Consider the following 11,379-nt stretch of genomic DNA (forward strand, 5'->3'; position numbering starts at 1 on the left):
GAATTGGGATTTGTTCCTCGCAATGGGCACTTTACACGGGACCTGCTCCTCACATCTGGCGCCTCATATGCACATCCTATCATGCATTGAGAATATCTCCTGTACTTATTAGTTATTATGCACGTTGGATGTACCTGTGAGGCGCCCATTTGTGAGGAGCAGATCCCATCACACTTTACATCGACCTCACCGATCCCACAGGCATATCTCACCATACATGGGGAACATCTCTCATGAATAATTACACGTAAGTACGAGAGATGCTTCGGATACATGGTGGGATGCGCCTATGAGGTTGGGGTGAGGAGCAGATACCGGAGAGTAATTTCAAAGGCCCATACTCAACCCTGAGGCCTGAACCGTTTTCTGCGGTTTAAGGTCTGGTCGATTTTCAAACCCCGCGATTGCCTCGCGGGCACAAAACCGCGCAAAAAAGCTTATCCGTTTAATCGACTTAAACCCTACTACAACCCTAACTAATGACCTTCCATCCTCCCTCGTTGATGCCTGAAGTTCTACAATCCACTCGTACTTTCGTATATGCGTCTCGACTCGAAACTTGGACAAACCCATCGCCTCTGCAACAAAATTTCATACAAGAATCTCTGTCGTTGTTCGTGCAAGCTTCGTCACTTCGGTTCATTTACGTGAATCTTATAGCATTGACGGCTGACATTTTATTGTCACCTTTTTGCTGAAGCTGCTATGCCTGGCCAACTTCTACCCATCCGTTTGATCAACAGTTCTGTTTCAGCCAGAGGTTTCTCCAGTATGAGACATGCTGCAAACTTTCAATGTTCTCGAGGAGTCTCCAATTTCCGCCAGGTATTTCCTTTTAGGTTGAAGTACCTGGCGTTTTCGAGAAAGCTAGGGTTTCCTGTGTGGGTAAATAAAGAATCTGGAGTCCGGAGGTTTTCGAGCCGTTCATTTCTGTCTAGAAATGGTGGAGGTGGTAGTGACAGTAGGTCTAGTAGGAATTTGGAGTTCGAACGTAGTCGTGGAATGGAGAGAGGAGAGTTTCAGGCGGGGGGTTTTGGAGGGAGAGGTGGACAAACGAAGAGTCTCGTTGAGGACGAAGCCGAGCTTAGTGATTGGATCGATGAATTGAGGAAAGATCCTATCCGACTTGGACTGAGCAGTGAAAGCGATGATTCAGACATGGGAAGTAGTAAGGGTAGGGGTAGGGATGAATTTTCATCCATGAAGAACCGGAGAGTCGGGACTTCGCGTTCGAAGAGGTGGAGAGACAGTGATTCTGATGATTTTGCTGTTTCTCAGGGGAGCAAGTCCCGGGGCACAAAGGGATCATTTTCAAGGGATTCAAGGTTTTCCTTATCTGAATCAAAGAGGCGATTCCGTAGTGAATCAGAGGAGGATGGAGATGAAGACTTTTCCCCAAGAAGAAGGGATATTGGGTCTCGGGGTGCTGCTGTCCCTGTGAAGAGCGGTGGGAGAAATTCGAATTTGAGCTATGGGGGTAGGAATTTGCAAAGAGGGGGGAAGGGTTCTAGAAGGCAACCCCCTCTGATTTCTGAAGATGATGAGGATGAAGATTTGCCATCTAATTTTGGGGATTTGCTAAGCGAGGAAGGTAGTGAGGAAAGTGATGATAATGACGAATTTGAGGATGCAAATTTGTTGCCCGGATCAGCGAAAGAAGCTAATGTGCAGACAATGCCTAAAAGTTCAACTGCGAAAACTGATTCTTATCTAAGTCAGACGAGGCAAGTTTTCAACTCCATTGGAGTCCCAAAATACTACCTTTCATGGTGTGTCATCTGTTTTTTTCCTTCTTCTATTGTTAAGACTTTTCTTTTCTTTTTTTTTTTGGTATCAATATCAAATAATCTGTTTTATTAATTTCCATTGCATGTGAAGTACAAAACTGCTTTCCAAAAGTCTTTAGAAATTTAGGACAGAACCTGCTATACAACCACTGGCTGACAAAGTAAGACCAACGAAATAGATATCAACAGTTATAGAGTTACTCAGTTACCCCCTTGGAGAAGTGCTAGCAGGCCAGCAGTTCAGCCCTTAATGAATTACTGATCCGAGCTGGGTTTGAATAGCTCACCAAAAAAATAGCCTCTGATATATTATTATTTTTTTAATGAGAAGAGCTAGCCACTGCAGACCATCCTCTTAGAATTGACTATTGAGTCAACTGGAACTTCTCTAAATTTATCTCTAGTTGTCATCCAGTGTGCTTCTGCACTGTGCAAATATCAATAAGGCTATCTATATCTTAAACTTTTGGTCTGAAAAAGAATTCTAGAACTGCACTCACATGAACACTTTGTGGAACAACTCCTTGGCGCAGTCCCAAAAAAATATAATCCCCTATTGGTGTGAATGGGGATGAGTTATGAAGAAAACAACTAGACACATCTGAAGGAGCAGACCAAGTAAAACTGAGAAGGTAAAAGAAATGACTATACCTCTATTGTGAAGGGCACTTCAGAAGGAGGTAACTGGCATTACCTTCACTCCTTAATCAGAGGATGCACACTTGAGGAGATAGGTAGTTAGGTACCAAGTAGTCCTTTTATGCTGGAGCATTTTGCCTATGTTGTTTACCATCATGGAGGCTTCTTAGCAAGAGACTTTGTCTTTGGTGAAAGAGGGCCAATCCCAAAGGTACTTGTCAGGAAAAGGGTGAAAAGAGGAGCAAGAGAACACCTCAATGGATTTGAGAATTAGTTAAGACTTATATGCTAAGTTTATGCAATGAGTATTTAAATTAGATGGATTTCTAAGAGATATGGCATTGACATAGGTGTAAGCATCTTATGCAATGTCATTTACATGAGGCTTGGATATTTGATGCCAGGGCACCCAGCATCCTCACCTTTAATCAATTAATTCCAGCAAGACTCTAAGTGGCAGCACATAAGATGGTATGAACAATTAAAGCAAAAAGCACATGGGTGCTTGTTTGAAGTTTTCTACAAATATATGACCTTTAGATGTTAAGAACAATATTACCGAAAGAACAATATTATGACAAAGACTCAAGATGGGACCCATCTACCGTGCAATCTATGATATTCCCTAGGACAAACTAAGAATATGGAAAAGTCTACATGAACTATTTGTATTTTTGTTTTAGTTAATCCAATTCATCAAAGAATGAATGTATAAAGCCTATGCTTTACGCTGTAGCAGGTGAAAAGTGTGAGTCTGTCCAGTTTTTAATGTCAGTTCCTCACTAGAAATGGGAAATAACATGAAAATCTCCTCAGTTTTATTTATTTTTTGAGATCGGATGCATAAACAATTTTTGCTTTTAACTACTAAAGGTGAAGTTTTGCAAAGGAGCAATAAAATTAATGTTTCCAATAGGAATGGGTGTATAAAGCCTATGCTTTACATTGTAGCAGGTGAAAAGTGAGTCCCTCACTCCACTTTATAATGTCAGTTACACATTCCTTAGTTTTTTTTTTGAGATTGGATGCATAAATATTTTTTGTTTTTTAACTACTAAATTTGAAATTTTACAAAGGAACAATAAAATTCATGTTTCCAATAGGATCAATGAATTAACAATCACTAATTTTATGTTGTTTCTCTAGATCCTTCTTTTGATTGTTATCTGGATATTCATTTTATGTCTACAGATTTGATCAATGTTCCCTCTCTCCCTTGTCACTAAAGGGAATAAAGGATGCTGGATATGAGAGAATGACTATGGTGCAGGAGGAAACTCTCCCCATCATCCTGAAAGGTTTGTTCCTTAAACATGGTTCATGATATTTAAGTAAAAACCATAGTTTTCAAGGTGCCAAGGCGAGGCTAGGCGACAGGGGGCGCCTTGTTGCAGTCTCTTAGGCGATGGATTTTTTCAAGTAAAAATATGTACCCTAGGGTAGTTCCCTAGGTTCCATAATCATATTTCCTTAATAATTATCCATAATTTTCATGAGAAAAGTATAAACTTCATGTTAAAGTATAGGAAATCAACATATTCCAACATATTCATGAGAAAAAAAGAAAGAAAAGAAATTTCAAAAAATATAAGGGCTGAACCCTATTTCTGTTATAGGAAAAGAAGAAAAGAAAAGGTGGAAGAAGAAAATTGGTATATAGTATAGACACAAAATTAGTAAAGAAAAAGAAGTAAATGTGTTGATTAGAAAACATTTTAAGTTCTTCCTTACTTATTGGTTCAGGTTTTGAAGTCTTTCAGGGTTCAATACAGCATTTAGCAATGTTTGTGTTGATTAAACCCTAACAAATAAGAAAATAATAAAAATAAATTAGTATATAAACACTCAAAATGAATATTTTAGTTTAAAAATGTCTATTTTAAAACTATAACCTCAAAAAATTAAGAATATAAAAGTTTTGTCTAACATACTATAGAAAACTGCTCGGTGATTAGGTGAGGCGAGCCTCTAAGGGCGCCTTGTCACCTAGGCGTTGCCTTGATAACTATGGTAAAAACCCAAAACACCTAAGATGGTGTTTGGAAGCGTGGGCGCTTTTTGGGACCGATTTTCAAGAAAAATGCCCATGCTTCCAAGACCCGTTTTTCACAAAAAAACACTACTGCCACGTAGGCAGTGAGCAACACTATGCTGTTTGGTAAGGTGATTTTCATTACCATTTTTCATGTATGTGCTGACAGGTAAGCACCACATAGGATACACATCAGTCAACCGTTGGGGGAAATAGTTCATATATATGGGCGTTTGTTGAAACGCCTATGTGGATCTGACGTGGTACCATTTTTTGAAAAACGGCCACGGTTCCAAACATCCCCTAAAGAAGTAATCAAAATGTTTTGAGTTGCTGTATAAACTAGTGTTTTGTCCAAGTCAGCATATTCAAGGTGTTTTGTCGTTGGAGATACACAGACTTTTCTCCTTTATTCATCAAGTACGAACCATTGGTTCATTTAGGTGGTGTTTGATAATGCTGAAACATATTGATAAAAAAAATGCTGAAACAGGGTCTGACATCGAAGGACTTGCTTTTCATAGGTTTGATCTTGTTTATGTCAATATCTGAACCATACCTATGAGAAATGGTAATAGGTGGCTCATGAGTGGAATGCGAGTAGATGTGTTTTAGATGACTCATAATGACTAAAATACCCTCTTTTTTTTTTTTTTTAATATTACAGAGGTTCTGAAAAAGCAGAAAAGCAGATTTGCTGTTTTCAGATATCAAAGCTGTCAAAAGAGCTTTTGTGCTTTTTAGATATCAGAGTTCAAATTTATCCAATATCCTTAAATAGATTGCAAGACACATCAGTATTTGTTCAACTGAGCTGAAATAGTTGAACTTGCTTAGACAAAAGTTTGTTGTCTCTGTGGAGGGTATGCCTGTAAAAATAAGTGCTTATAGGGAGTTCTCATTTCAGCAGCTAAAACTGAAACCTGTGTGGGGATTGCGGAGGGTATGTCTGCTCAAATAAGTGTTTGTAGGGAATTCTCATTTTAGCAGCTAAAGCTGAAATCTGTATAGGGATGGTGTATCCTTAGAAGATGTATCAGGGTGTGTCCATATGCTACTTCTGTTCAGACCCATCTAAGCAATTTCCTTGCATGTATGGAGGGGATAGAGCAACATAAGGACTCCTTATGTGCTGATCTGAGAAAAAACATATAAGGACTACCCGGGCGTCCAATCTATAACATTTCTTGAAGAAGAAAAGAGAAAAAAGCAATCTTGGATGGTTAGGATCATCTTTTTGATTGATGATGGTTTAGATTATCTTTCTGTGCCTTTTTTGTCTTTGTTTTTTCACCAGAGCTATATCAGTCCCCCAGATGTGGGGCAAAGCAAAAAAAAAAAAAAAAAAAAAGAAAAAAAGAAAAAAAGAAAAAAGTATTTCACTAGAGCTAACTATAAACTGATTTTACTCTGCAGGCAAGGATGTCTTGGCCAAGGCAAGAACAGGCACTGGAAAAACTGTAGCATTTCTGGTAAAATGCCTCACCTTTTTGTTTCTTCATGAATGCATGCTTACCTATTAAAACAACAATCATTGTTTAGTGGCACTATGAAAGAGATGCCAATAGGTTTTCTTCATACTCGTCATTGAAGTTCTTAATTTCAGCTTCCAGCAATTGAAGTAATTGTAAAATCACCTCCCATTGACCGTGATCAAAAGAGGCCCCCTATCAGTGTGCTTGTTATATGTCCAACACGAGAGCTTGCAACGCAAGCCGCTGCAGAGGCCAACACTTTGTTGAAGTATCATCCTTCTATTGGTGTACAAGTTGTTATAGGTGGCACAAGACTTGCTCTGGAACAGAAGCGCATGCAAGCAAACCCTTGCCAAGTGAGTGTCAAGGATATCTTTGTAGAAGATACCAAATTTGTGGTTCTATGACTTTATCCCTGAATATGTGGCATTTATCAAGTAGGGGGTCAACCTTATTAAATTACCTTCAACTCCTGAAATTCTCAGATTCTTGTAGCCACACCTGGCAGGCTTAGAGACCATATTGAGAACACAGCAGGATTTGCAACTCGGCTGATGGGTGTAAAGGTGCTTGTCCTTGATGAGGCTGACCATTTATTAGATATGGGATTTCGAAAAGACATTGAGAAGATCATTGCTGCAGTTCCGAAACAGCGTCAAACACTTCTATTTTCTGCAACTATTCCAGAAGAGGTTCTATTCTTTCTCAAACACAAATTAATATTACACTATGGAAAGCTCCCAGTAAGCTGTTTGTTATGCAGGTCCGCCAAATCAGTCATATTGCTTTGAGGCGAGACCATGAATTTGTAAACACAGTTGCGGAGGGTAGTGAGGAGACACACTCACAGGTGGACACTTTTATTGGTTCATATTTTAGTTTATCGATTTTTTATGTCTTTAAGATGTCATGAGAGAAACTGACTGTGTGTTTGCTTCCTTTTCATTCTCCACACTAAATTGTAATCAAAACAAATTTCAAATTGAGATTGTTTCAGGTCATCCAGAAGCACTTAGTTGCTCCACTCGACAAGCATTTTTCACTGCTATTTGTTCTTCTAAAGGAGCACATTTCAGATAATGTTGATTACAAGGTATAGTCACTATATATTCTTCTATGGAGTTTATTGGCAAGACAAGTTTTCTGCCATTTTGTTTTCTTTTTTGGTTTTCTTAAAAAATGACTTGGATGGTTAGAAGTGAAAAATAAGAAAAGTTTGTGGAAATAGAAAATGCAAGTGTTATTTAAAATATAGGTTCCATGTTTCTAAATATATAGTACAACATATAAATTGCATTCTCCAAGCATGTACCATAAATAACCCACATTATGCTATGGGGGCTTCAGGTTCTTGTATTCTGCACAACTGCAATGGTCACAAGACTTGTTGCTGATCTTCTTTCTGAGCTGAACTTGAATGTTCGGGAGATCCATTCAAGAAAACCACAGAGTTACAGAACCAGGGTTTCTGATGAATTTCGAAGGTCAAAAGGTCTTATTCTTGTGACATCTGATGTATCCGCTCGTGGAGTTGATTATCCAGATGTTACACTAGTTATACAGGTGATGTAATGTTAATCTTTGCTTGCTTTAGATGTTTTAAAGTAGGCATTATGTTCAGGTAATCTAGACTATTGTGTGTTTATTCTGTTTCTATATAGTACCTGGTAGGTGGTGCTTAAATGGTATAGCAGTTTGAATGAATGGAAGCTCTACTTATGTGGGCTGTACCCACTTTAGGTACTGAAGGAAGAAGGGTAAGAAATCAACAGATTGATGCCTATTCTTGAGAACACTGCCAACTTTACCTATGATTTCGACAACTCCTTTGTTCTTCCTTCTTGATAGTCACCAAAAATGAATTACAAGAAGCTTTATTTTTTTTTTCAGCAAAAAGGGATAACATGCATTATGGGTTGGCTATCAAAAAACTGCCATTTATCATATAAATAACATACTATCTTTCAATTGGCAGCGGCTAGGATTACCAGGAATATAAAAAATCGGCAAAGGGCTATTTCAACTCTTCAATTTGAATAATCAGTTTCCTTTGATCAGTAAACTTGTTCAAGGTTCAAAATTTCGATACAATACGCCCTGTATCGGGTGTATCGTATTGCATCTTTTGCTTACCAATATACCTAAAAAACTAAAAATAAAAAAAAAAGCGCAAGGTTCATAGTATTAATACACCCCTTTCAGCGTATGGGGAGGTATCAATGTTTTGAACCTTGAACTTGTTCATTATAAGAAATTGACACCCTAACTCTTCCAAAATAACATAATCCCTCCCTATTAAGCAGAGTTCCCTGTCCCTCTATCCCATCCTCTAGTCAGAAATAAGTAGAAGAGAAGAAAACTGGGCATATCTCTCTCAAACAGGCCTTATTTTTAGTGGTTCCATGCTAGTAAGATTATTGCTAGTTTTCTGCATTGTATTATATATGTGGTTTGACTTCTTATTAATAAATTCTTTTGTGATGTACATGCTTAGATATGCTTAACTTAGAGACAATTTTTATGTATTATATTGATGGTATTTTTAGCTTAAAACATTATTATCCGAAAGGTTCTTATTGTTTGTTCTTGTGAGATGGTAATTGAATCCGTCTAAGTTTTTCTCCTTGCATTTGAACATAAAATTAAGAAAAATAGTAATGTTGTTACTTGTTAGATAGTGCATTTACAATTGCAAAAATGATAATTGAGTGAATTAAGTTGGATGCCTACCAACCCAATATAAGAATTTGGTATGCAAAAAATTTTAATAACTTTTCTAGTTTTCTATATAAAGCATGAATGTAAAGTTCACTGAAGTTCAATTTGTCTTTTAGTTTCGTCAAATCTTTCTGAAACATTGGAGATTTTTGTTTGGTTCTATATGAAGAAATTAAAATACCATTTTTTATTTGTTACAGTTTCTGTAGATATTGAAATTTTACTTAACGTCAGCATATTTTGGGCTAAATTTTAGGTCAAATTGATTTAAAAATTATAAAATGTCAAACATAAAAAACATTTACAATTTGTAAGGTTTCAATTACAATTATACAATCTAAAGAGCTTTAAATGATAAATTAACAAATTATGCATTGTTTTTGCTCTCTCTTGATCTATGGTTAATCATTGTAAGTTATCTTCAGTATTTTTGTTCCGGCCCTCCAAGAGAAATTTCTGGTTGGGCTCTTGCTTCTTGAGGGATAAGTAAAAGCCATTAGAGGATGCTTTCTTCAATTAGCTTGGTTTATTGGGTGAAATTTGTTAATTTGTTTTTAAGGTTTCTCCATACAGCTTAACAGAGATTAATATGCTGATCATTGCAAATGCAGGTTGGTTTGCCGTCTGACAGAGAACAGTATATTCATCGACTTGGTAGAACTGGCCGAAAGGGTAAAGAAGGGCAAGGAGTTTTGTTGCTGGCACCTTGGGAGGAGTTCTTTTTGTCAAGTGTCAAAGATTTGCCAATAGAAAAGATCTCAATGCCCTCAGTTGATCCAGATACAAAGAAGAAAGTGAGTATTGATGGCATTCCTGTTTCTCTTATTTATCCCTTACCCTTCCAGAAGGAAGATGAAATTTTCATCCTTAATGCTTCTAAATGTGCCATGGCTGTAGAAACCTGGAAAACATCAGGAGCAGGGTTAGAGCACAACCATTGGTTCCAGCTTCTGCTGGTTTTGTCAAACTAGTGTCTAAACCCTGAGGGTTGAAACTTTCATCCTACCATTGTTGACCACATAGACGCTAACAAAAATAAAAGCATGAAGATAAATATACACATTGTGTGTCACATGAAACTTTTTGTTGTAACAATAGAATCTAGAATGGAGTATGGAGGTGTAACTCATCAATGGAATCTAGAATTTTAGTAACAATAAAATCTAGAATTTTAGGTAGTATGGAGTATCATGATCCATGGAACTCCCTCAAGCTGGCTTTGGGAATATTTCTCTGGACCCAGCACAGTATGGAGGTGTAACTTATCAAAGTAAATACATTTGGGAAATTAATTTATGAATTCTGAGGTGGAGTGGACTGTAAAAAAGGCCATTTATTTATTATTTTGATTTGATAACTTGACAAGGGTATCTCACATCAAGAGTTAACCATCAAAACAATTGAAATGATCCAACTCCCATTATTTAGCATTTCGGTGACTCTGAAAACTGATATGTACTTGTCGATACACGCCAGGGTATCTCACATCAAGAGTTAACCATCAAAACAATTGAAATGATCCAACTCCCATTATTTAGCATTTCGGTGACTCTGAAAACTGATATGTACTTGTCGATACACGCCCACATGTCTTGATGTTTTGAACCTTGCTTGTGCCTTGTTACTTTTATGAATGCCTTAAGAGTAGTAGAAGTCTGGTTTTTTTCCCTGGATCTCTGACTCTTTTATGGGTTACTTTTAAGACTAGTACTAATTTAGATGAGGGTTGACTGAACAGGTGGAACGGGCATTGTCCCATGTAGAGATGAAGAACAAAGCAGCAGCATACCAAGCCTGGCTTGGCTTCTACAATTCGAACAAGATTGTAGGCCGAGACAAATGCCGGCTTGTGGAACTTGCAAATGAATTCAGCAGGAGCATGGGGTTAGACAATTCTCCTGCCATCCCAAAACTTGTTCTTGGAAAGATGGGGCTCAGGAATGTTCCTGGCCTGCGCTCCAAATAGGCAGCGAGTCATGCAAGTTGGTGCATTCTCAATCCTTGCAATTCTTCATAATTTATCACAAAGGAATTTAACCGGTTTAATTCATTCGAGAAGTGCACTTTTCTCCCATTTTGTTATGTAGAAGGGAAACACTTATACCACTTCTCTGCAGGCGGGAATACTTCCACCAAGAGTTGTTGCTACTAGTGGAAGATTTTCTTTGCTTTTGAAAAAATGAATTGAGAAGGGAAAAAAGCAAGAAAATCCCTATTTTATTTAAGAAAATCCTGGTGCTGCAGGCTATAATAGATGTAGGTTTTCCGCTGTCTGATCCATGCAGTTGACATGTTTCTGACCATCTAATTGGTATTGCTCCAATGGTCCGGATGCAAAAGATATACACATGAAATTGGGGCATATGATCCTCTCGAGGGTATAAAGCTTAAATTCATCATTATCTAAACCTTGTCTCAACTATATGGGGTCGGTTTGTTTCACCAGTCCGATACGTTTGTTTAGTGCCATCCCGTTGGGGCTTGTGATACTCCGATTGGATAATTATTTAAGAAAATCCTGGTGCTGCAGGCTATAATAGATGTAGGTTTTCCGCTGTCTGATCCATGCAGTTGACATGTTTCTGACCATCTAATTGGTATTGCTCCAATGGTCCGGATGCAAAAGATATACACATGAAATTGGGGCATGTGATCCTCTCGAGGGTATAAAAGCTTAAATTCATCATTATCTAAACCTTGTCTCAACTATATGGGGTCGGTTTGTTTC

The 11,379-nt window shown here is 37.8% G+C and overlaps 1 protein-coding gene across 1 annotated transcript; it reads left to right on the plus strand.

The window, feature by feature from the left end:
• Positions 1–452: 452 nt before the first annotated feature.
• LOC104603988 (DEAD-box ATP-dependent RNA helicase 31-like) lies at positions 453–10,924 on the plus strand. Its single transcript, XM_010268185.3, has 10 exons — positions 453–1,724; positions 3,618–3,724; positions 5,875–5,930; positions 6,065–6,289; positions 6,419–6,625; positions 6,697–6,783; positions 6,931–7,026; positions 7,281–7,496; positions 9,263–9,445; positions 10,390–10,924. The coding sequence occupies exons 1-10, from the start codon at positions 706–708 to the stop codon at positions 10,615–10,617; spliced, it is 2,424 nt and encodes an 807-aa protein (XP_010266487.1). The 5' UTR covers positions 453–705; the 3' UTR covers positions 10,618–10,924.
• Positions 10,925–11,379: the final 455 nt, after the last annotated feature.

Source organism: Nelumbo nucifera, chromosome 3 (genome assembly GCF_055504915.1).
Source record: "Nelumbo nucifera cultivar China Antique chromosome 3, China Antique-T2T, whole genome shotgun sequence".
In the NCBI taxonomy this organism is placed as follows: Eukaryota; Viridiplantae; Streptophyta; class Magnoliopsida; order Proteales; family Nelumbonaceae; genus Nelumbo; species Nelumbo nucifera.

Coding starts and splice junctions, on each gene's coding strand:
- LOC104603988 (XM_010268185.3), top strand. CDS start 706: ATGCCTGGCCAACTTCTACCCATCCGTTTGATCAACAGTTCTGTTTCA. Junction 3,725..5,874: donor TCTCCCCATCATCCTGAAAG/GTTTGTTCCTTA, acceptor TTTACTCTGCAG/GCAAGGATGTCTTGGCCAAG. Junction 6,784..6,930: donor GTGAGGAGACACACTCACAG/GTGGACACTTTT, acceptor AGATTGTTTCAG/GTCATCCAGAAGCACTTAGT.